The sequence below is a fragment of the Hypanus sabinus genome, chromosome 16 (assembly GCF_030144855.1).
Source record: "Hypanus sabinus isolate sHypSab1 chromosome 16, sHypSab1.hap1, whole genome shotgun sequence".
Taxonomy (NCBI): Eukaryota; Metazoa; Chordata; class Chondrichthyes; order Myliobatiformes; family Dasyatidae; genus Hypanus; species Hypanus sabinus.
In genome coordinates, this window is record NC_082721.1 from 46,202,125 (window position 1) to 46,228,280 (window position 26,156).

Genomic DNA, 26,156 nt, shown 5'->3' on the forward strand with positions numbered 1-26,156 from the left:
GATGGAAATTGAAAAGGTTGGAAATGTAGCAGGTTTAAAACAGAGGAGTGGATGATGGTGTGTAGGGAGGGGAAGAAAGAACAAAAAGGAGAAACAATGATAACTTTCTATTTGTCTGAATGAGTTGTCCAACAGCACATGGGAGCCTCAACCCCAGTGCGTGTAAGGCAATCCATTTGTTTTGCATTTCATCCATCATTTTAGCTACTGTTTCGTGCCCCTCACTGGTATAAAGTGGCTGTGGTTGTACCATCCACAATTTACACTGCAATAACTTGGGAGGCTTCTTTAAAAGCTCTACCCCAACATGCAACATCTGTCACCTTGAAAGACCAGAGGAGGAGTCTCATGGCGACACTACTGCCACGTCAAGTTTCCCTTCACCCTAAGCCTACCTTGGAGAGGTGTTGCCCTTGCTACGCTGAATCTGCTCAGTCTTCAGCACGGTGGGGTACCATCTCATAGACAACCCACCACTCATTTCTCAAAGTCAAACGGGCATGGCAATTAACTAAGGTATTCCTTGCAACACCCTGTACTGAGAATAAGTATTGGAATATTGCCAATTTTGTCCCTTTTATTGGAGAAGCAAGTGATTACAGGTCACTTGCCCAACATCAGTAGCAAAGAAATTATTGCAAAAATCTATCGTCATCAATTTAGTCAGCATCAACCCTGATCTCTCTCCTTAATTACACCAGCCGATCACCATTTCCTCACCCCTATCATAGATAAACCTCAGAGTCCCAGATCTCTCTCAAAGGAAGCCTCATTGATAGGGCCTTCCTCTTTCATGGCTCTAGCTTCCCAATCACACAGACCATTACCATATTCTCCCCCATTCTGGTAGAAAGGACTTCGCCCATGCAAGGCTGTTTGTATTGTATACAAACTTCACAGGTGGTAGAATTTTGTAATGATGTGCCCATGTGTAAGACTGGCCTACTGTACTTCACTGGTTTAACAAGTTCTTCCCAGCATGAAGAATTTGAGAGGCCTAGGCTCTATGGTCATACTCCCTCAGTAAATGATAATTATCTAATAAGGCAGACCTGTGTGCTATGATGGTGATCCATTAACTGAATGATTATTGACGCACACACTTTCTTCAGTGAGGTGTGATCATGGTCTAAAGTTAATCTCACATTAATATAATTTGATTTATATAAAAGGGCAGCCCTCTGAACCCCCTTATCTCCTCACTGGTGATTGGATAATTGACAATTCTTGCATGACATTTTGGCATTTTCAACAATGTACGTGTTATTCAGCTATCAATCACTGCCCTTCCATGGCAGCCGGCCAAGGTATTCGCTGCTGTCAAGCCAATCATGATAGCTGCTGGTGTTGCAATACCTGAAGCTATTTTTCCCTGGTTGGACTTCAACTTAGTCATAGGTCAAATGTAAGGAAGAGTGAGGGTGCATCAGTAAGTGGAAGGAACTGGGACGCTTCGGAAACACAGGAGAACAGAAAAACAAGTTTACGAGCTATACTTCCATATATTCGAAAATGACTCTGGTTACAGGGACGGTAAGTTTATTTGAATTTTAAAAAGTTTTCAAATAAATAAACTAATGTCATCATCTGGTTATCAGATCTGTTCAAACACAAAGCAGGGCAAAGTTCAGACAGAGATTGCAGCACAGGGTTTAGGGTGGTAAATTGAAATCCTGGATACATTCTGATCTTTTAAGGTGTATTTATCTTCAATATTATTTTTTTTTGAATAAGGTTTTCATTTAGAGCTTTAGAAAATCTCAGGATGGGCCAAAGTGTTTATAGTCAATGGAATAGAATTTGCTATCGGGAAACGAGTGAGGTAATTTGAAAAAAGCCAGATAGTAATAACCAGAAGATCTAATACAGTGATAATGAGAGAGGGTTAACAATGAGCGTGGAGAATGCTCCAACCCTTTTCAGGTACCATCAATCATCTTATTTCTTTAGAAAGGTTGCATTCTCAAACCCGGTCACTTTCCTTTACAAATTAAATAGTAGCCTGAAGGAAATTCACCAGGCCAGTTTCTGGTGTAACAGGATTGTTTTATTGAGAACGGTTAAATGGGTTGGGTCTGTATTTGCTGGATTTTATAATACTGAGTTGTGATTTATTGAAATATCTAAGATACGAGACGATAAATGTCAAGATGTTTCTACTAGTGGGAGAGGCTTGATGAAGGAATATATTTTCAAGATAAGAGATCTGTCATTTACAACGGAGATACATTAAAGTTTCTTCTCCCTGAACTAAGTAAATTTCTGGAATCTTCGACCTCAGAAAGTTGTTGGATCAATAGAATTATTTAAAATGGAGGTAGATATATTTTTGAAAGACGAGGGAACTGGGGCAGATTCACAATAATCATATTAAACAACAGGCAAGATTGGAAGGGATGAGGCCTACTCCTGCCCCTGCTCAGCTGAGTTTTTACGAGAGCACCAGAGCATCTGCTTTGCTTTAGGTGCTTGTGTGCAGACCGGTTGGCGAGGTGTCGAAATCACAACTTATGTTCGAGAGGCAACACAACAAGTCTGAGTCAGTGCAGAGACCTGTGACATACTGCTGTATTGTAGCAGAAAGTAGCAACATAGTCCTGCTTTATTTTAAGAAGACTTTAAATGCAGAAAAGAGAGGCCCAAGGTTAATGCAGTTGAAGTGTTGGCTGGCACCACTGTTTCCAGTGCACCTGTTCTGCTCTTTGTGATCATGAGGGAACATGCTCATCATTCTGACACGAGTGTCACCAATGTCAAAACCAGGACTGCACAGTGTCACTCAGGCTCTGATGACAATTTAATCCCAGTGTCCTGTTGGAGCGGTACAAAGCCAGAAACGATATGCTCTTGTTCTAGGAGGCTGAGCAGTGACCTTATATAATGTTAGGAGGGAATAGACAAAGTGAATGGTCACAGCCTTTTTTCCAGCTAGAGGACAGGTTCAAGTTGGGAGGAGAAGGAGTTCTGAAGAGGATAGGTTTATAGCCAAGGACAATAGGTATATGGAATGAGCTGCCAGAGGAAGTAGTAGAGACTGGTATAAATACAATGCTTTGAAGACATTGGACAAGTGCACAGATAAGAAACTTTTAGAGGAATATGAGCCAAATGCAGGCGAAAGGGACTAGCTCTGATAGACAATGTTAGCATGGACTAGTTGGGCTGAAAGGCCTGTTTATGTGCTGTATAAGTCTATGATTCTAACTTAGCCTCCCTTCCTTCACATTCCTGTCCAGACAGTCCACATTTTCACTTACCCTAATGGCAGTGATGATTCACCTATATTCTCAGCTGAAATCCCTGACAGGAAAAAATTTGCTTCAGACTTATGGCTGCTGTGAATTTAGCTTGGGGCAGAGAATATTTGAAGTCAGAATATTGACTTCTGCCTGGTAATGAGTGCCAAGAGTTAAACTGTCCCAGGTATTACGTGTGTCACTATGTCCATCCAAACCCCACTCCAAATGCCCAACAGAAAGGCTTGAGACAATTGGAACCGAAGAAAATAATAAACAGCATGTTCTGAAACATGTCAAGTCTGGAGTTTGTGTCTTTAAAAGTAAACAAAATCAAGTTTCTGAACAAATGTTATCTTAAGCTGTAAGGACTGATTTGTCAGGCACCTTCACTCTGTCCCCAACAGGCAGCATTTTCTGATAGCCACTCATTTTTTACTTCTATTTTCCATTCCCATTTCAACATGACAGTCCACGGCCTCCTCTACTGCAACAATCAGACCCCTCTTAGGTTGGAAGAACAACATTTCATATTCCCTCTGAGTAGCCTCCATCTCGACGGCATGAAAATCAATTTGTCTTCCTTCTGGTAATTTCTTCCCCTCTCCCCTCTCTCTTTTTACATTCCCCATTCTGGTTCCCCTCTAGCTTCTCTTTTCTTCACCTGCCTATCACCTCCCTCTGGTGCCCCTCCAACTTTCCCCTCTCCCATGGTCCACTCTCCTCTCCTATCAGATTCCTTCTTCTTTGGCTTTTTACCTTAGCCACATCACCACCCAGATTCTCACTTCGTACCCCCTCCTGGCTTCACCGGCTTGTACTCCTTCTCCTCCCTCTTCCTTCTTAATCTGGCTTCCTCCTCCTTCATTTCAGCCCAGATGAAGGATCTTCATCTGAAACATTGCCTGTCTATTCTTCTCCATAGATGCTACATGACATGCTAAGTTAAGTCCCTCCAGCATTTTGTCTGTGTTGACTGAGTGAACTCCTGTCTCACCTACACCAACTCCACTTGCAGTCGAGGGCTACCTGTTCCCAACAGCTTTGTCTTAACTAAACAGTGGAGTTTACTGGCACACTATGCCTCTACCACATCCCTTCCTGCTGTAAGATGCGTCTTTTCCATGTGTCAGTGTGAGCTGCAGTCCCTTCTTACTGGAACTTGATCTGAATCTCTCCTTCTTGTCAATGTTCTTGCTTTACACTCCTCCTCCTTGTTCATTTCTATTTTTTATCCACTGTTTTGTGTGACAGCATGTAGAAACAATATGCTACGGTAACTTCCTTCCTTTTCTCTGGTGTACCTGTGGGTCAGTAGATGGCAGTCTAGCTTCTGAGTCAAAATGCGATCAATTCAAGTCAAACACTAAATCTAATCTGGCACTGCAGTCCAATACAAGCTCTTAATTTTTAGATAGTTGTCTAAAAATGAGTCCATGCCATTTTGGCATTAAAATAACCTTGTGGGATTTTGGAAGTTTGAATGTGGAATGGCAACTTCAACTGGAAGGTTCAAGCTAGTTGTTCTGTGAGACAATAAGGATTGTGTTTCTCAGTCCAATGAGGTTGAAGATTTACTGAGAAAACCATTGCATATTGTAATGTAGTTGATGTAATTTCAGGCTGGGTGTGGTTTATGCATGAATTATATTCTAAAGAATCCAAAATTCTGCTGAGAAATGAGATGAATTCCCAGATTGGTGGGAAGAGATCCAGAAAGATGAGCAAATTTTTCTACTTTGGTTATTCAACCATTTTTTATTTGAAACTTTGTGAATCAATTTCAAGCCCCATTCATTAAACCAAATTTGCCCTCTGCAGATACTAATGACCTTATGAAATTGCTTTGAAATAGAGTGGGGAGTTCTCCTGGCCTATGTTTATTTAAGTAAGAACACAACTTTGTCATTTTTACTAGACCTTTTGTGGCATTTTACCGTACGCTGTAGTTAACAACATGTCAAGATCAGCTCATTGGCTCTGAAATGCTTTGTGACATCCAGAAGATAATAAGTATACTGAAAAAATACACTTTGCCTTCTTTATTTAACTTCAATACTGGTGGTTTCTCCTAGTGTAGGAACCAACACTCACACTGACTCCTTCCCTAATTCATTGTTTCCAAAGGACTTTGTTTTTCAGGTCAGAATGCTTGAAGAGTATTGTGATTATAACCTACTGTAATGACACAGTACACGTTTTCTTCAATCTCTAATGAAATAAAATATAACCAGGCAGTTTGGAATATTAATTTAGTATTTAAGATGTTTTAATTAGTGCTTTGCATCTATGTATTCTTTACTTAACACTCAATTGGGATTTGCTTCTCAGTAACTAACTTTTCCTTAATTTACATTTAACCAAAATGATTTTGACAGGAATGATAATTGTGAAGTATGTAATTTATAAATATTGTATGATTTGATTTGAAACAATATTGCATTTTGTGTCATTAACATTTACTGAAACACATTTTCTGTCATGCTTCCCTGAATTGTTTAGGTCTCATGCCTAGTTACACATAAATTGATCCTAATTGGTCATAAATATATTCAAATTTATGCAAATTGATCCTATGTTTTTCGGTTGGGCAGATTTTAGCATGATTGATGCAAGTCTGATCTCACACTCCCTCAGAATTATAATCTTCCATTAATTCAATATTGAGTCCAATATATCTTCCAGTGAAATATCATTTTTATAATAATAGTTCATTCAGAAAATCCATCTAAATTACAGTGAAAGAGGGCTTTCATATTAAATGAAAATGTATAGTCTCCACACAATGTACAACACTGTATAGAAGCCCTGTGTAGGTAAATTCTTAGTCCACCTTTTTATCATAGATAATGGACGTGATTTCATATTGCACAACATTGGGGCTGGACTATTTATGAAAATAATGGACAACTTGAATGATAATGATTGTTTATAAGAATGCAGTTACAATCGTTGGCCAGGCGACCATACTTGAAATAAAACCAGAGAATGCTGTAGAAATCAGCAGGTCAGGCAGCATCTGTGAAGAAGAAAGCAAGGCTGACATCTCATGACATTTGATGATGGTCAGGGAACCTTTATCAGGACTGTAAATATGGGGAAAAACTTAAAGTTTTAAGTTGCAGACAGGTGGTAGGGCACAGATCAATACTGTCAAATTTTTAAAGCCAGCAATTAAAGTCAAAGTCAAGTTTGTTGTACATGTGTAGGTACGTTTATGCACAAGTACAATGGAGAATTTACTTGAACAGTTTCATTGTCACATAGCAGCATTCACACGCAAAACCAAAAATGAAACATCAAACATACCCAACTAAAACAATGAAGAGTCCATTTTGGTGCCAGGTGATCAAAGTGGTCACAGTATTGCTGAACTGTGATTAGTGACAGAAGAGGGATAAAAGAAACAAATGAAATTGAAAGGTCTAGTCTAGAGCAGCAATACCTTTTAGTGATCTACACTATTTCTCAACTCAGTCACTGCTTGGTATTTTTTTTATTAAAATAACAAGTTATTTGCAACTTTTTGCTAAAATGCCAAAAGTCCTCTTGCTCTATAAAGGTCATAGAAACTAAATTGTATCATACCTTTTTCACTATTACATAGTTGAAAATCTATTTGACTCCAGTTAACTAATTGAATAATGCCTGTTTCTGGGTTATTTTATGTTGCTTGAAGTTCTGATTGAGCATATCCAAGTGTGAATCGCTGCAGTACCCTGATGTGCTTTCCACGATGGGGATGCGGGGGATGTCCTTGTTGTCCATGCTGGGTGACCTTTTGGTCATTGTTCTGAGGGCACCTGCAGGCAACACAACCCCGTCTGCATATTGCAGCACCAACCCACTCTCCCCCTCACCCCACCAGAACTCTGATCTACAGCCTCTCCTTCACCTGTAATGCCACTCAGACTTCAGTAATCTGCTGGTCCTCCCCACAGGCCCCTATTTGTCTGCCAGTCCAACTGCTCTGTCCCATCTCTCAAATGCCTGCCTGGCACTCCATTCCCTTGTTAGAAATCGATCCTGACTGGACCTGTACGTAATCTTGCAGTAGGAAGTCTTTTCCTATCATGATAAAACCCAGCATACTCTTTGTTTCCTTCGTTGCTTGCCGCGCATTAACTTTGAGTGAATCATGCACCAACCTCTCTCAGCACTAACACCTTTCAATCTCTCACCTTTCAATAATTACACTGTTCATCCACATTGTGCTGAAGTGTATGGTCCCACATTCACCTCCCCCCCATTATATTCTATCTGCGGGGCCCTAGTCCATTTGCATAGCCCACCTGTATCCTCCTGTTGTCTCAGTGTATCCTCATCATGCTCCACAATGTTACTCAGCTTTATATCATGAGCAAACCTGGAAATATTGTACTGATCTCCTTATCTGAATTGCTGACAGAAGTAATCCCTTGCACTGATAACATCTGGCACCCCACCACTCACAGTCCCCAACACAAAATCAGTTGTCCTTTCCTACTCACCGTCTTCTTTCCATTAACCAATCACCAATCGGCACCAATGCATACCCACAATCCTCTGTGCTCTAGTTTTGAGTGGCAAGATGCATCAGACGGTACCTTGTTATTTTTCCCTCTAGAATACTCTTGAATTCTATCTTTGTTTTCATTATTGTTGTCTTGATCCTCTGTTGTTGACTTCCGAAGCTTTCCTTATCCAGTGGATTACTGCTTTTTATGGCAATATTTTATGATGCATATTTTTCTTTTCTGTTGGAATTTTACCCCTTAAGTAGATATACACTTAGTGCCACCTTATTAGGCATTTAATAAGGTGGTCACCGAGTGTGTGTCTGTGATCTTCTGCTGCTGTATCTCATCCGCTTCAAGGTTTGACACATCTCGTATTCAGATTTCCGCTGTTGCAAGGCATGGTTTTCCGAGTTCTTGTTGCCTTTCTGTCTGCTTGAACCAGTTCATCCATTCTCCTCTCATGTCTCTCATTAACAAGGCGTTTCCACCCACAGAACTGTCATTCACTGGGTGTTTTTCTGTTTTTTTTTTGCACCATTCTCTGTAAACGCTAGAGGCTGTTACGTGTGTGAAAGTTCCAGGAGAACAGCAGTGTCTGAGTTACACAAACCACCTTATCAGACACCAATAATCATTCCATGGTCAAAGTCATTTAGATCACATTTCTGATGTTTGGTTTGAACAACAACGGAGCCACTTGCTCGTATCTGCATGTTTTTATGCATTGAGTTGCTGCTACATAATTGGCTGATTAGATATTAGCATTTTCGAGCAGGTAAATAGGTGTACCTAAAAAGTGGCCACTGAGTGTATATTTTCTGCTAGCTATGTATTAATTCATTAAATATTAACAATTACATGTTTCCATCACACTTTCATACCTTCTAAGGTAGTTTCCAGTCTACCACCAGCCAACTATGCAAACTTTCACATGCTTCTTTGTTTATAAATTTCATTTTCAATCTTTATATATAATGTTATCATGTTGCAAGCATTCTTCTCAAAAGCCCCCTGAACTAAAAGATTATTAATTCTCTCTTTCTTATCCCACAATAGATCTAAAATAGCCAATTCACCATTTCAGTCCTCAACATATGATCTAGGAAACCATCTCACTCACATTCCATTAATTCTTCCACATTATCGCTTGCTTGTTCCGAGTCTGCACCAAGTCCCTACAAGACTAATGTATCCACCTGCCTACCTATGTTATAATGTTTGAATTACCACCAGCTGTATGGAAGCCTTTTGAGGGATTTGTAATAAATGATAAAGAATCTACCAACTTCCTTGTTGTTGAATTTGAGAGACACAACAGCTCACTTAAGGATACCCTTTCCTTTCTCTCTACCCCTTTTGGTTGTAAACGAACTCCGCATTCTGGAGTTCAATCCACCAGTGAGGTACAAATTCCAGTGACTGATCCGATCACATTTTCTTTGCGGATGAGAGACCTTACTGCTAGGATTTTGTTCCATTGCATAAACAATTGTCACCTTTAATTCAACATTGTGTTTTCTGTCCCTTTCTGCCTCTTCGCTCCAACTCAGATTCATTCTACTTATCAATTTTCTGAGCTATGATGTATCTCTTTGCTGCCTTTATTTCTCCTTTATTGTTAGACCAACTTTTTCCTATTTTCTATTATCCTGGTATATTTAATTCCCAAATCTGTTCGTATTGTGACCATGACTTTGTATCAACTAATAAATTGTACTAAGTTATTTTTATTGTTTTGTATTTCCCTATGTCATTGAAGGAGACATTCAGCCCATTCAATCTATGCCAGCTCACAGAACTATCCCACTTCCCAATAATTTTCACTGTAATCCATTTTCCCCACATTCCCATTATTCCACCACCCGCACACTAGGAGCAATTTAGTCTCTAACTGGCACACTGGCAGTACATTCCAGGCACCAACCACTCTCCATGTGGAAGATCTACCTCTGACATCTCCTCTAAACTTCCCCCAGCTCACCTTAAAAGGATGTCCTTTGCTATTAGCCATTTCCACCAAGGGGAGAAAAGAAGCTGTCGTCCACTTTATCTACAATCACAAGAAAGTCTGCAAATGCTGGAAATCCAAGCAACACACACAAAATGCTGGAGGAACTCAGCAGGGCAGGCAGCATCTATGGAAAAGAGTACAGTCAGACGAAATATAAGGTGTCACTCCTCCAACCTGATGACATTTCAATTTCTTGAACTTCCAGTAATGCCTCTCCCCTCTCCTTCACCATTCCCCATTCCCCATTCCCTTTTCCCTCTCTCACCTTATCTCTTTACCTGATAATCGCCTCCCTCTGGCACTCCTCCCTCATTTCTTTCTTCCATGTCTTTTGTTCTCTCCTATTGGTCTCCCCCTTCTCCAGCCCAGTTTCTCTTTCACCAATCAACTTCCCAGCTCTTTCTTTCACCCTTCCGCCCTCCCAGTTTCACTTATCACCTTGTGTTTCTTCCCTTCCTCCTCCACCCTCCAACTCTGACCCCTCATCTTTACTTTTCCAGTCCTGATATAAGCGTCTGGGTCCGAAACGTCAACTGTACTCTTTTCCATAGATGCTGCCCGGCCTGCTGAGTTCCTCCAGCATTTTGTGCGCATTGCGTGCGCTTTATCTATGCCTTTTGTAATCTTATGCACCTCTATCAGGTCAGCTCTCATCCTCCTTCACTCCAAAATTATCACTATATGTTGCTGCTTATTGCTCATGATGACTGATTGGTGAGGTAGTGAGTCACCCAGGTGTACAGTATGCCCGCAGTTTGCCCCAGTGAGGATGGAAGGTGCACAGAGGCTGGGCTGTGAAGTCAGGTACTTGCTTCAGTTTGCCAATCTACAGATAATGGACATGCAGGCTGCGCCATCTCATGACAATTGCTGAAGGAATGAGGATACCTCTGCACTAATATCAAGAGACAAAAACCCTGCACCTTCTCCAGGGATGTCCTGGGGCAACAAACATTCCACAATGACAGAATACGAGAAAAGAACAAAATAGAATAGGCGAACAGGATACCAGAAAGAGAAGTTTTTACACATTCATACAGTCGCAAGGATTTGTGTTGCATTGGCTGAAAGGAGGGCTGAAGCAGATTCTTTCTTTCTTTTCTTTCTAAATCTTTTTATTATTATTAGTAATATTGACAGAATACAAATGATATATTGATAAAGAAATTACCAACATACAAATTCCATTACATACGAAAAAAACATACATAATAGTTACAATCTAAATGAATTTACCAAGACATAAGCCATAAAATATATGTATGAACATGGTAAGTCTAAATATTTCATAATATATGATATAAAAAACACAGAAAAAAGAAAGAAAAAAAATATATAATGCAAAACTAGCTAATCTACTAATCTAGTAACTAATAACTAATATAGAAGAAAAAAGAAGCAAAAAAAAAGAGAGAAAAAAAAGGGGGCTGTTTATAATATCTCACAAAAATAAATATTCATCAATGCCGTCACTTCCGGTCCTCTCAACATATATAAGCTAAAAGCTGGGAAATCAAATGAACTTGGCACAGGGTCATATTACATCATATGAAAATGTTGAATAAATGGTCTCCATAACTTTTCAAATTTAATAGAAGTCTCAAAACCACCACTTCTAATTTTTTCTAAATTTAACCATAACATAGTTTGAGAGAACCAATTAAATACAATGGGAGGATTAATTTCCTTCCAATTCAACAATATAGATCTTCCAGCCATCAGAGTTAGAAATGCAATCATTCGACGGGCAGAAGAAGATAAATGCAGTGAATCTGACATTGGTAAACCAAAAATTGCGGCAATAGGATGAGGTTGTAAATCAATATTCAAAACCGCAGAAATAATATCAAAAATATCTTTCCAATATTTCTCCAAAAATGAACAAGACCAAAACATATGAGTTAAAGACGCAATTTCAGAATGACATCTATCACAAATAGGACTGATATGAGAGTAAAAATGGCTGAAGCAGATTCAGGAATAACTTTCGTTAAGGCAACTTAGAGAGACGAAGGAACAAGTAGGATTGGCACAACACAGGCACACACAGACTGTGCTTTGTTGACCGAATGGCACGATCAAATTTGTCTGCTAGAGCTGTTGAGGTGACACTGGCAGCTGATGTTTGGACAATGCCTACTTGGCCAATGAAGCATCAACATCTGTCATCTATATTTTCCAGCCATGCTGTGAAGGAAATAACAGAGACTGATGTGTGTTGTAGTCCTGGGAATCCCAGCACTGATTGGGGTGAATATAACCTCACTGCATGCTGAAATTATGGTAGAATTCTCTGGTAGCATTATGGTACTAGGTAACCAGAAGGCAAATATACTGCATGTGATAGTAATATTACTCTATGTGACTCAAGTATATCAACACACATCTTTGATTGTCCATCTTCTCGGAGTCTCCAGAGCAGTGTTCCTATCATGTAGACGTCATGTATTCTGCTAGGCTACAGTTTCTGGTGTTGGTGTTACCAAAGGCTGTGATACGGGGCAAGGTCTGGTTTTGGTTTCTCCTGAATTTGGACACTAATTAGTGGTGTCGAGGCTTCAGAATTTTGTAAGAGTACATACTTCTTAGGTGGTTTTGTATGTGAGAAAGTTGTCCTTTTCTTTAAATCTTGTCTCCTTAAGCTATGGAGTATAATAGATCTTAACTGAATGGCAAAATCAGTGGAAATAGATCAGGCTTCTAAACAGTCTGCTAATTCTTTTTCACCTAAACACTGTTACACAGAACTGGAATTAATCTTCTCTCTCATAATCCAGGTAAAGCAATTCATTGCTTTTTGAACTAAACTCTCAAACATTACAGTTTAATTATCTAAAGCCTTAGACAGTTTTCAGACAAAACACATGCTAAAGGCTTGCATTCCCTCTTTCCCCAAGTCTGATGAGGAGACTTCAATCTGAAGCATAACTGTTTCTTTCTACACAAGTCTGGCCTGAGCTGCTGAAGATGATTTTTGTTTTGATTTTAGATTTCCAACATCCTTTTGATAAAAGTTAGTGTAAAAGGGTATGGACTCAGTGGGCTGAAGGGACTGTTTCTGTGCCTGATGACTATATGACTCATTTGTTCTGACAATTAATTTTTCTTGGGTCAGTCCCACTGGATTAAGGCTGACTTGCTTCCTCTCCAGTACTGTGGGTTCTGAGGTGGCTGCTGAGACCATTGTGGGACCGAAGGTGAGGCTGGAGGTGCCTCATGAGATGGCTTGTGAAGAGATGTGTTCCTTTCAGTGTTTGCATTAAGCTCCTGCATGCTCCTACTTCATGGTCCTGAGGTTCTCCAACCCATTGCGAACATTCCTGCTGATCCCGGGCCAGGGATTCTGAGGAGCCAGATGGAATGCTGCATTTCTTGAAGCAAGATTTAATGTTGAACCTTTTCCTTTATCTATCTGGTAACCTCTTTCTCTGACAAAGCTTGGAATAAAATGAGTCAGACCTCAGGAAGTAGAAACCTTCTTGTTTGGTCTTGACAGCTGCACCAAATATCTGCTTTCCAAAACTGGTTGGATTTCTGACAACTCTCTCTTTTTGGTGATATTTATTCATTAATGTAAAATAGAAAAAAAAATTGCTTTTATTTTCTGCAACCTCAATCCTAAAGTATGTTCCAACCAGTAAAATACTGCCTAGAGTTATAGATAACTACAGTACATAAACAGGCCCTTCATCCCATCTAGACTATGCTGATCTATTAATCTGCCTAGTCCTATTGACCTGCACTCAGAGCCTGGCCCTTCATAGCTCTCCCACCCTTGTACCTATCCAAATTTCTCTTAAATGTTGAAATCAAACCTACATCCATCACTTTCACTAGCAGCCACACTCTCACCACCCTCTGAGTGAAGAAGTTCCCCCTTATATTCCCCTTAAACATTCCATCCCTAACCCATGACCTCTGGTTTTAGTTTCATCCAACCTTAGTGGAAGAAGCCTGCTTGCATTTACCCTATCTATACCCTTCATGATTTTGTATACCTCTATCAAATCTCCTCTCAATCTTCTACATTCCAGGGAATAAAGTCCTAACCTTTCCCTATAACTCAAGTTTTCAAGACCTGGCAACATCCTTGTAAATTTTCTCAGCACTCTTTCAATCTTTTGACATCTTTCCTGTAGGTAGGTGACTAAACGACTTGCTTCCTACTTTACAAAAACATTATTTTATCTTTGTATTTGCCATTGTAAAGTCCCTAGTAAAGCAGCAATTTGCACTCTGCAAGGCCCCAAATAACAAGCGACCCTTGTTTTTCTCAGTGAAATCAGATGATGGATAAATATTGTTGGGGGCAATGGAGGAGATGGCTCTGCTCTTCTGTGGTTAGTGGTCTGGCAACTTTTACAGCTGCCTGTTTTCAGAAGCTGAGAGTTCAGCATTTTCTTGGGATTTGAATGAAGGTATAATTCACATTCAGCCTGACTTGTATGTGCAAGTGTAACGCACGAGGTTCAGCTGCAATGCCATTTCAATATTTTTATTCACTGCTGTGACTTTGAATGAGCCTCCTGGGGACTGTAGATGTAAACAGGTGGATCAAATGCATTGTCAATACTTCCAGTGTGCAGTTGACCTCTATATTTTGGATAGGGACAACTGGTTTCATATAATTACAGTACCTGCATACAGTTACAAAAAGAGTGCGTATTAACCAACGAGACCAAGTCTGAGTATTTGAATACTTTTACTGAGACCAGGTAGCTTTCCCCAGAGATCTAATAACGACTAAGGACAAGCCCCAGAGTCCCAAGGCACAAGGTTCTTGTAGCACAGCATTGTGAGAGGTACCTGCTTGGGTACACAGACTCCCCAGGTATTACCTTGTCACTACCTGAAGTATTTCTCTGAAGTTGTCTCCTGTTGTGAGCCTGTAGCCAGCTCCCTTCACAGATAGGGTAATTTCCTTGAACTTTCAAGACTGATTATTGGAATCAAAATTGGTTTATTATTGTCACATGCATTGAGAAACAATGAGAAGCTTCTCTTGCATACCGTTTATAAAAATCAAATTATTACGCAGCATATTGAGGCAGAACAAGGTAAAGTAACAACAGAATGTAGAATAAAGTGTAGCAGCTACAGAGAAAGTGCAGTGTGGGTAAAAGAATGTGCAAGATCATAATGAGGTAGATTATGAGGTCAAGAGTCTATCTTATTGTACCAGGGAACCATTCAATATTCTTAAAACAGTGAGCTGGAACCTGTCCTTGAGCCTGGCTTTTTGAGGCTTTTGTATCTACTGCCTGACGGAAGAGGAGAGGAGAGAGAGTATCCAGGGTGGGCAGGGTCTTTGATTACACTGGCTACTCTGTGGAGGCAGCAAGAAGTATAGACAGGTTCCAAGAAGGGGAGAGGGGTATAGATAATTTCCCATTTACATTTGGGAGTGGTTTGAGCTCTGCTTCCGATTTATATTAGTAATTAACAGATGAATTATCCTCTGATTATGGTGATACTATCCTTGCTGATTGATTTTTTTCCCCTTCACTGTGGGAATACTCTTTCCATTTTCCCTTCTCTAGACACCTGGAGAATGCTTGGCCCCAGAAATGGACAGCGTGGAGCTCCTCGATCTTCTCTTTGACCAACAGGATGGGATCCTTCGCCATGAAAACTTCCAGGCAAATGGCCGGGAGAGTGCGGGGTGCTGGGAGATGGCACAGCTCAGTGTAAGGAGAATTGTAAAGCTGCGTTGTTATGCGGGTACAGGTCTTTGTAACCCTGGTCACCCCATATACAGAGCACCAGGAGCCCAACCCAGCTTACACACAGAGCACATTGTAATGTATCTATTAGACAGGCCACTATTGTAAATGCACACTGTAGCCCAGGTTACCCACCCCCCAACACACACACACAAAACATCGTAAACTGGGTCAATACTGTTATCTCAAGAACTTTGCACATGAATCATTGTAACTTGAGTCACACATTTATATCAAGTTTATAACATCAAACAGTACAACACAACCACAGGCCCTTCAGTTCACAATATTATGCCAACCCTTTGACCTAATGCATGATTAATTTAACCTTCCTTCCTATATAGCCCACAATCCTCCATTTTTCTTTCATCCATTCATCTAAGTCTCTTAAATGCCCCTAATGTATCTGCCTCTACACCACTCCTACCGATTCATTCCAGACACCTACCACTCTCTGTGTAAAAAACCTACCTCTGACATCTCCCCTAAAATTTCCTCCATTTAGCTTAGAATGATGTCCTCTGAGGAAAAGGTCACAGCTGTTCACCTTATTTATGGTTCTTTTAATCTTGTACACAAAGGCTGTGGGAAAAGAACCAAAACTATCACTTCAGGTCAAAAATCCATCATCAAAACTACTCCCAAACCCACCTCACACACACATACACACACATGCATGCACACGCACACACACACACACACACACACACACACACACACACACACACACACACACACACACACACACACACACGCATGCACGCACGCACACACACACAGGAAATCTCTCATGAAGGATAATCCCATCTCTCACCTTGTGGAACACAGAACCTCACATAGTAGATTCTGGCCCACAATGTTGTACTATTCTTTTAACCTATTCCAAGATCAAGCTAATCCTTCCTTCTTACATGGGACTCCATTTTTCTATCATCCATCTGCCTATCTAAGAGTCTTTTACATCTCCCTAATGTATCTGCCTCTACCACCACCCCTAGCAGTGCACTCCCCACTCTGTGTGTAGAAAGATCTACCTCTGACATCCCCGCCTGTACTTTGCACCAATCACCTGGTATTAGCAATTTACACCTCGGAAAATAGGCGCTGGCTTTTTATTCATCAATGCCACTTGTACATCTCTATCAAGTCACTTCTCACCCTCCTTCACTCCAAAGAGAAAAACTTTAATTTGCTCAACTTTTCCTCATAAGACATGCTCTCTAGTCCAGCCAGCATCCTGGTAAATCTCCTCTGGACCGTCTCTAAAGCTTCCACATCCTTCCTATAATGAGGTGACTAGAACTGAGTACAATACTCTAAGTGCAGTCTAACCAGGGATTTATAGAGCTGTAACACTAACTTGTGGCTCTTGAACTCAATCCCCCAATGAAAGCCAACACATACACCTCCTTAACCATCCGATCCACTTTCACAGCAACTCTGCAGGATCTATGGATGTGGATCCCAAGATCCCTCTTTATCTCCACACTGTTAGTAATCCTCCTATTAATCCCATATTCTGCCTTCAAGTTCAATATTCCAAAGTGAACCATTTCACAGTTTTCTGGATTGAACTCCATCTGCCTCTACTCAGCCCAGCTCTGCATCCTGTCAAAGTCCCGTTGTAACGTACAATAAACTACAGTATCTGCAACACCATCAATCTTGGTGTAGTCTGAAAACCTACTAGCCCACTCTTTCACTTCCTCATCTGAGTTATTTATAAAAATCACAAAGAGCAAGGGTCCCAGAACAGATCCCTGTGGAACATCACTGGTCACCAACCTCCAGACAGAAAATGTTCCCTCCAGTACTCACCCCCGGCCTTCTGTGGGCAAGCCGATTCTGAATCCATGTTTCCTTGTGTCACAAGCCTCCTGACTTCCTGAATGAGCCTACCATGGTGGAACTTGTTGAATGTCTTACTAAAGTTGATATACACCGCATCCACTCCTTTACAATCAGTAGATTGTTTTGACATTACCTTGAGAATTCAATCAGGTTGTGAGGCATGAACTGTCCCTCACAAGTCACGTTGACTATCCCTAATCAGCCTATGCTTCTTCAAAGGCTTGTAAATAAGTCTCTAAGAACCTTCTCCGAAGTTTGCCTACCACTGATTTAAGACTCACTGGTCTATAATATTCAGGCTCATCCTTATTCTCTTTCTCGAACAACAGAATAATATTTGCCACTCTCCAATCTTCTGTTACTTCTCCTATTGCCAGTGAGGACACAATGATCATTGACAAAGGTGCATCAACCTCTTTCCTTGTTTCCTGTAGTAACTTTCGGCAGATCTTACCTGGCCTGGGGATTTATCTATGCTAATGATTTTCAAAAGTTACATCACATCCTCTTTCTTACCGTCGACATGCTCCAACATGTTAACCTGTTTGACGCTGTCCTTACATCTGTCAAGGTCCCTCCCACTGGTGAATACTGGAGCAAAGTATCCCCTAACTCCTCCTACTCTAGACATGTTTTGTCTTTTATCCTTGATTGGTCCTAACCTTCACTGTAGTCATCCTCCTGTTCTTTATGCATGAGTAGAACACCTTGACACTCCATCCTTTGATCTTGATCTCCTTCCTTTGTCCAGACCCACAGTGGAAGAAGTAACAAGGAGATCCTGTCCTCACTTTTGCCTGAGACCGTCCCTGACTCCCCACTCTGGTCCTCGGCTGGCAGTGACAGTGGGATATCTGAGGACCACCTGTCTGACCAGCTGGACAGTCCGCAGCAGCCATCCAGAAGCCCCCACAACCTCGAGGCTTTCCAGTCGGAGCTGCCCTTTCACCCTGGCCCAGAGATCTGCTGCTCAGACCCTTGCCCAGGAGCTCCTGATGTGGCATACCCAGATGTGGATTTCTCTGTCAGCTTTGGTAAGAATCACAGCTGCCCTGTAAGTGTGGACCTGGGAGACTTGGAGAGAGGCAAGGAGATGTTCAACACACACAAAATGTTGGAGGAACTCAGCAGCTGGGCGGCACCTATGGAGGGAATAAACAGTTGATATTTTGGTCAGAGAAAGGTCCCAGTCTGAAATGCCAGCTGTTTATTTCCCTCCATAGATTTTGTCTGGGTTGCTGAGTTACTCCAGCATGTTGTGTCTGTGGCTCAAGATGTCTAGCAACTGCAGGGTTTCTTGCATTTAGGAAGGGGATGTTCCCCTGAGTTTGTTGTGCAGTTACTGGTTTTATTCCCGTGTCCCTTTTCTCCTTTGGAGAGGACTCTGCAGGATGTAAACAGATTAGGGTTAGATTTGGGGAGGCTGCCAGGAGTTCATTGAAATCAGAGAATACTGGAGATCCTGAGCATATCAGGCAGCACCTGTAGGGAGGGAATCAGATATAATCTTTCTAGTCAATAACCTTTCATCAGAGTTGAAGAGTAGCACCTGTCATGGATATCCTCTCTGGTCACCTCCCTCCTCCTCTCTGCAACTGAAACTATACTCTTTTCTCTTCAATCTATTGAGTGGATATTGGCTGGAGATTGCTCCTTCATTGTCCACAGATCATCCTAGGTTACTAACATGTTTGGTTTCTATTACAGGATTCAATTTTTATGTGCTTACTGCAAAAATATCAACCATTCCTTGAATATTGTGAACATTCCTTGGTACCCCAAAGACCAGTTAGGCCTCCAAGGCTATTTGACTACAGTAGTCAATGCAGAGAAACCAAAGCAACACACAAAATGCTGGAGGAACTCAGCAGGCCAGGCAGCATCCGAGGAAAAGAATGACCCTTCATCAGGACTGTTAAGAAAAGAGTAAGAAGGTGGGGGTGGGAGGAAGAAATACAAGATGGTGAAACCATGAGAGGGGGAGGGGTGAAGTAATGAGCTGGGAAGTTGATTGGAGAAAGAGATAAAGGGCTGGAGAAGGTGGGTATCTGAGTGGAGAGGGTAGAAGGCATGGAAGAAAGGGAAGGCGGAGGAGAACCAGAGGGAGGTGATGGGCAGGTAAGGAGATTAGGTGAGAGAGGGAAATGGGAATGGGGAGTGGTGAAGAGAGGGGCGGCATTTACCAGAAGTTCAAGAAATCGATGTTCATGCCTTCAGGTTAGAGGCTACCCAGACGTAATATAAGATGTTGTTTGTCCAACCTGAGTGTGGCCTCATTGCAAGAGCAGAGGAGGCCATGTTGGAATTGTTCTGGGAATTGGAATTGAAATGGGTGGCCCCTGGGAGATCCCTCTTTTTTTGGCAGATAGATCGTTGGTGCTCAATGAAGCTGTCTCCTGATCTACATTGGATCTCACTGACATTCAGGCGGCCACATTGGGAGCACCAGATACAGTAAATGACCCCAACAGAGTCACGGGCAAAGTGCCACCTCACCTGCAAGGTATGCTTGGGGCTCTGAATGGTGGTGAGGGAGGAGGTGTATGGGCAGGTGTAGCACTTACTCCGCTGGCAAGGATATGCACCAGGAGGGAGATCAGTGGGGAGAGATGAATGGACAAGGAGTCATGTAGGGAGCGATCTCCATGGAAACCAGAAAGTGGGGGGGGGGAGGGAAAGATGTGCTTGGTAGTGGGATCCTGTTGGAGATGGTGCTCCCAGTGTTTTTCGGTGAGTCCTCACATAGATTGGGAGACCGTTTCACCGAGCACTTGCATTGCATCTGCCAGAAAACTTGGAATCTCCCGATGGCCACCCATTTCGATTCTACCTCCTATTCCCATTCCGACAGGTCAGTCCATGGCCTTCTCTGCTACTGTGATGAGGCCACACTCAGGTTGTCACCTCATGAGACCACCTTGTATTCCATCTGGGTAGCCTCCAAACTGGCATGAATATTAATTTCTTGAACTTTCAGTAAATGTCCCTCTTCACCATTCCTCATACCCATTTCTCTCTCTCACCTCATCTCCTTAGCTGCCCATCACCTACCTCTGGTGCTCCTCCCTCTTCCCTTTCTTCCATGGTCTTCTACCCTCTCCTATCAAATTCCCCCTTCTCCAGCCCTTTATCTCTTTCACTAATAAACTTCCTGGCTCTTTACTTCACCCTTTCCCCTATCACCTATCACTTCTTCCTCTCCTCCCCCACCTCCTTTTCTTCTTCAGCCCTGATGAAAGGTCTTGGCTCGAAACTTTGACTGTTTACTCTTTTTCACAGATGCTGCCTGGCTTGCTGAGTTCCTCCAGCATTTTGTGTGTGTTGCTTGGATTTCCAGCATCTGCAGATTTTCAATTGTTTGTGATTGGATAATTACTCTGCGAAGTCTCTTCCAGGGATGCCTACCCTGAAGAAGTTTAAATCTTCCCTTCGACGGGAGTTCAGTGAAACTCTCTCTCACTGCTCCCCTGCTGTGATCCCTGCTGCTCTCTAACTCTTTGACTGTGTGCTCACCCAGACCCGCCATATATCCTTTCTGGGAACATGTCTTCGCCTCCAGCTTGTACCACATGGTTTTCAAGCTTATTGATTTGGACCCGCTGAGGACCCAGGTGCTCACATTCAGCTGACTGCTTCTCCCACTGCTTTCTACGCACCACACTTTACTCCATGAAGAGGTTGCAGTATCCATATCCCAGTCACTTCCACAACTCTGGGATTCTGAGGATGTGCTGGAGCTTTTGGAAAGCATCAAGTTAGATAAGTCACCAGGACCGGATGAGGTGTAACCCAGGCTACTGTGGGAGGCGAGGGAGGAAATTGCTGAGCCTCTGGTGATAATGTTTGCATCATCATTGCAGTTGGGAGAGGTGCCCGAGGATTGGAGGGTTGCAGATGTTGTTCCATTATTCTGGAAAGGAAGTAGAGGTAGCCCAGGAAATTATAGACCAGTGAGTCTTACTTCAGTGGTTGGTAAGTTGATGGAGAAGATCCTGAAAGGCAGGATTTATGAACATTTGGAGAGGCATAATATGATTAGGAATAGTCAGCATGGCTTTGTCAAAGTCAGGTTGTGCCTTATGAGCCTGTGAAAATAAAACTGATTCTAATTCTGATCCTGATTTTCTATTTGGTGTTTGTGGGAGCTTCTGCTATGGGACCTCCTGACTGATCTATTTTTTACACAGCAATAGAGACTACTGCTCTAAAGTATCTCATTAGAAACTTTCTAGAAGCAGACCTTTCAGCCAGACTCACCAGTGCCCACCTACCCTAATCCTGGGTTCTAGTAGTTGTGACCTCCTGAAGCCACCAGAGAAGCATTGTGATTTTGTTCCATCCATCCTTAACAAAAGGCTCAAAGCTGGGATCTTAGTGCACCATGACCACAAGGTGGCAGTAGACGACCATTATTAAAGTGTATTTGCATAGGTAACAAATGAAAGACGAAAGCAGAAATAAGCAATTGTTCAAAGTTCAAAGATTGATGAAGAATTCTGCTTTATTTGTTATTTTGATCTGGCGTCCTGGAAATTATAATATAGGGGGCCGCTCAGAGAGGATCTTCAAAACTGTTGTCCTTTTCTCTGCCTGCTCACACTAACACATTTCTGTCATCCAGCAGCATTGGTCTGTATGAAACTGCTGGAGGAACTCAGAGGGTCAGGCAGCATCTGTGGAAGGAAATGGAAAATGGAATCTCAGAGGGTCAGGCAAATCTCAGAGGGTCAGGCAGCATCTGTGGAAAGAAATGGAAAATGGAATCTCAGAGGGTCAGGCAAATCTCAGAGGGTCAGGCAGCATCTGTGGAAGGAACTGGAAGGGTCTGACAGAGCGATGGGGAGGTAACCAGTGTAAAGAGATGAGTGGGATTGATGGGGCAAGAGATGGCTATTGATAGATGGATCTAGATGAGGTGGACAGATGAAGGCAGGTGGGGAAGGGAGAGGTGGAGGTAGCAACAGAGGTGGTAGAGAAAGACACCAAAGGGCTGTAAGTAATGGGATTAAGAGGAAAGGAAGGTGGAGCATGGAACCAAGGGAGAGAGGTGGGGAGGGGCAGATGGGAGCAATGGCGGAGGGAGTCAGTGGGAGGAGTGTGTAGGTGATGGGCAGTTGAAATGGGTAGGAGAGGGGAAAGAAACCGGGTGATTGGGGAATGGGGGTGGAAGGTTTTGGAAAGAAGGGAATGTGAGAGGACTGGGTAGGTCCACTTGAGCTTATTTCTCAGTTCCTTTCGACAAACATCACCCCAAACTTACTCGTTTTTTTTCCTGGACACCTCCCTCTATATTGTTGTGGACAGAACCATGGAAGAAATTTGACCCAAACTCATAGTTTTGAAGCTGCCATTTAGCTTCTAGAAAAGACAGGAAGATTCCTTCAGGGAAGAGCTCCTGTCGGTTCTGTGAAGTGGTTTGAGCTGTTTGATAGGCGATGCTCATTATATAAATGCAATTTCTTTCTCCCTCTCTGCATAGTCAGGATCACACAAAAACACACCATTTGGCCCAAGCATTTTGCTCTGAGGTTTATCTCCATCTAGGGCTTTCCTACATCTGTAGGCTCCTCCAGTCTATTCCTCCACATTGACTGTCCTGTGTGGCCCAGTACTGTGGTCTTGTCTTCAAGCCTTGTACTGAAGTTCCTTCCTTTAATCCTGCAGCTTCCCCACCTCCCTCTCCTTTAACATTCTCAAAGCTTCTGGTCAGTGTTTAGTGCCAAATGTTTCTTCATTCTTCATTGGGACCTGGAGTTTGCTGGCAAGTCTGGTATTTATTACTGTCTGTGACCTCCCTTGGGAACTGCCACCTTGAACCACTGCAGTGCTGGTGGTGAAGGGAATTAACTCAAGTTATGATCAATGTCCAGTGTTGTGCTTCTAAGAAGATGATGTGCAGTTTGAAGGGCAGTGCTGTTTCTATGAGCCACCTGCCCTTGGCCTTCTTGATAGGAGAGACGGCAGGCTTGGGCGGGTCTGCGGGGGTAGCCTGAGTAAGTAACTGCAGTGTGTTGTGTAGATGTGGTACACTGAACTGCTGTTGTTGGGAGTGACTGTTTCATGTTTGATACGCCTTGGATGCTTTGCTGCATCAATCATGAATTCAATAGTGCATCAAAGACAGGGTTTTGGGTGTCTGTATTTGCAATGTGAATTTCACGTCCCCAGCTGATACTGTAGCCCCATGGTAAACGCTTTGTTTATTCTGTCAGGTGACTGGAACACTGAACTCCTTGAGGATATGCCAGCACCGACTGCTCCCAACAATTTCATCGCACTCACTGTCAAGGACCTACTTCTCTCCAAAGTGTCAGAAAAGGTGAGTCCGTGGCTACCCTGTGTGAACAAGTTGCTTTGAATGAGTACTCTAACCTGAAGATGGTGGCAAATCTGTATACGTTTTAAGAAAAGTTTGAGTGCAAAATTAATTTTGGGGTTTGATTTTAGCATGATCAGAGTGAGTGGTATATGGTAGTGGAACCAATTTTGCATCAAATTAGTGTGGTCACTTTCAGCATGCTTCCCCTTTTAAGCTACAAGTACCCAAACTTCTCTCAAAATTCAACTGCAATCCTGATGCACCATCAATAACTCTCGGAGATGGGAGGTGAACGATAGGCTTTTATTAGCAGCAAAAGGGAGCATGACATCTCGGAGACTGAGGGAGGAGCAGTGCCTCCAATCGCCTTTATACCGGGGTCTGTGGGAGGAGCCACAGGAGCAGTCAGCAGAGGGGCGTGTCCAGACAGGTATACACATAGTTTACTACAAATCCTATCCGGTATGAATCAGCCAGTTTCTTAATCGATCCATTGTTAAATACTTCCTATGTACAGACTTATTACGTGCTCTCATTTAAAATGCTGTGTAACAATAATACTACTTGATGCAGGGAGCATTACATCCTAATTGACATTTGCTGAATGTGATACTCTCTTGTTAGAGACCTAAGAAGGAGACAGTACAAGTGATATTATCACCCGAACTTCCAAGTTTGTGGGTTCAGTTCAGAGACCTGAGCAGATATTCCAGGCTGATGTCTTGATGGGACATTGTCAGATCAGGTCCACCTGTCAGAGGAGTCATTAAACTAAGGCTCAACTTACCATTCCCAGTGGATATATAGAAGTCCCTGTTGAAGAAGTGCAGGAGAACTTTCCCTGTTCTGCCTGGAACATAGTCTGCAGTCCAGCATGAAACAGATTATCTGACCAATACATCATTGATTCTTGGGAGAACTTTTTGTGGGAATTGGGCCTCAGCCCAAAATATTGACTCTTTATTCCCCTCCAGAGGTTCTTCCTGACTTACTAAACTGCTCCAGCATTTGTATGCGTTGTTCAAGATTTCCAGCATCTGGAGAATCTTTTATGTTTGTGACTTTATACAGTGAATTCAGAGCAGAGCTCAGAAGCATCAGTACTGGCTGTAAGGGAATCTGAGATGTCCTGGGACATTGAAAGGTGTTACGTATATGAATGAACCTTTTCTTTCTTGAGATCTCACCTCAGGGAATATAGAGTCTTGAGATCTTGACCTCACCAAGTCTTGAGATCTCACCTCAGGGAATATAGAGTCATGGAGAAATACAGCAGAGAGTCAGGCGCTTTGGCACACCATGTCCTTGCTGACATCTGCTCTCTCTCAGTCCCATTTACCAGCAGCTGGTCTGTCGCCCGCTGCGCCTCGAAGAATCAAATGCTTGGCCAGAAGCTTTGTAAGTGTTGTGAGACTCTCTACACCCACCAGCCCTTCGTCAGGGCATTCTACCCACTGGGTGAAAACAGTCCTGCTTAGATCATTTACCCACCAGCCCTTCGTCAGGGCATTCGACCCACTGGGTGAAAACATTCCTGCTTAGATCATTTACCCACCAGCCCTTCGTCAGGGCATTCTACCCACTGGGTGAAAACAGTCCTGCTTAGATCATTTACCCACCAGCCCTTCGTCAGGGCATTCTACCCACTGGGTGAAAACAGTCCTGCTTAGATCATTTACCCACCAGCCCTTCTTCAGGGCATTCTACCCACTGGGTGAAAACAGTCCTGCTTAGATCATTTACCCACCAGCCCTTCGTCAGGGCATTCTACCCACTGGGTGAAAACAGTCCTGCTTAGATCATTTACCCACCAGCCCTTCGTCAGGGCATTCTACCCACTGGGTGAAAACAGTCCTGCTTAGATCCACTCTAAATCTGTAGGTCATTTCCTGTCTTAGTCACCTTATGTACAGATACTCCACTACCCACCCTCACTTTATGTCTATGCAGACTGTCTTGTTATATAAACTAATCTTATGCATTTATATTTATTGTGTTCTGTTGTATATTATGTTTTTATATGTACTGCACGGGATTCGGAGTAACAGTTACTTAATTCTCCTTTACACTTGTCTTATGAAGAATGACAATAAACAATGTTGAGTTTTGAACCTTAGCTTAAAGCTATGCCCTCTGGTTTTAGACACCTCTGCCATGGGGTGAATGGAGGTTCCTTTATCTCTGCACTATCTATGACCCTCAGTCAAGTCTCTCCTCGGCCTCCTCCACTGCAAGGAAAGCAAGTCCGACCCAGCCTTTGCCTTCTCATGACGGTGAACCTTCTTTCCAAGTACTTGTGTCCTCTCTCACTTTGCCCTGTTTTCTCCCCTGGGCAGTACCAACCACAGCCGCAGCATGCCCGGGAGCTGGTGCTCAACGAGGATGAGAAGAAGTTGCTGTTGAAAGAAGGCGTCACACTTCCATCGCAGCTGCCGTTGACTAAGGTATGTCAGAGTCTCACAGTGGCTGACTGGGTGGAAGGAAGGTGGGACCATTCCACCAGGAATGAATCAGATG

The 26,156-nt window shown here is 42.5% G+C and overlaps 1 protein-coding gene across 1 annotated transcript in view; it reads left to right on the top strand.

The window, feature by feature from the left end:
• The first annotated feature begins 1,387 nt into the window (after nt 1–1,387).
• Nucleotides 1,388–26,156, top strand: part of LOC132406271 (cyclic AMP-responsive element-binding protein 3-like protein 3) — a 44,178-nt gene continuing 19,409 nt past the window's right edge. The window contains exons 1-5 of the mRNA XM_059991681.1: nt 1,388–1,533; nt 15,287–15,433; nt 18,072–18,354; nt 23,533–23,639; nt 25,976–26,083. Of these exons, the coding sequence (XP_059847664.1) occupies nt 1,513–1,533; nt 15,287–15,433; nt 18,072–18,354; nt 23,533–23,639; nt 25,976–26,083 (666 nt within the window). The 5' untranslated portion in view covers nt 1,388–1,512. The remainder of the gene's footprint in view (nt 1,534–15,286; nt 15,434–18,071; nt 18,355–23,532; nt 23,640–25,975; nt 26,084–26,156) is intronic.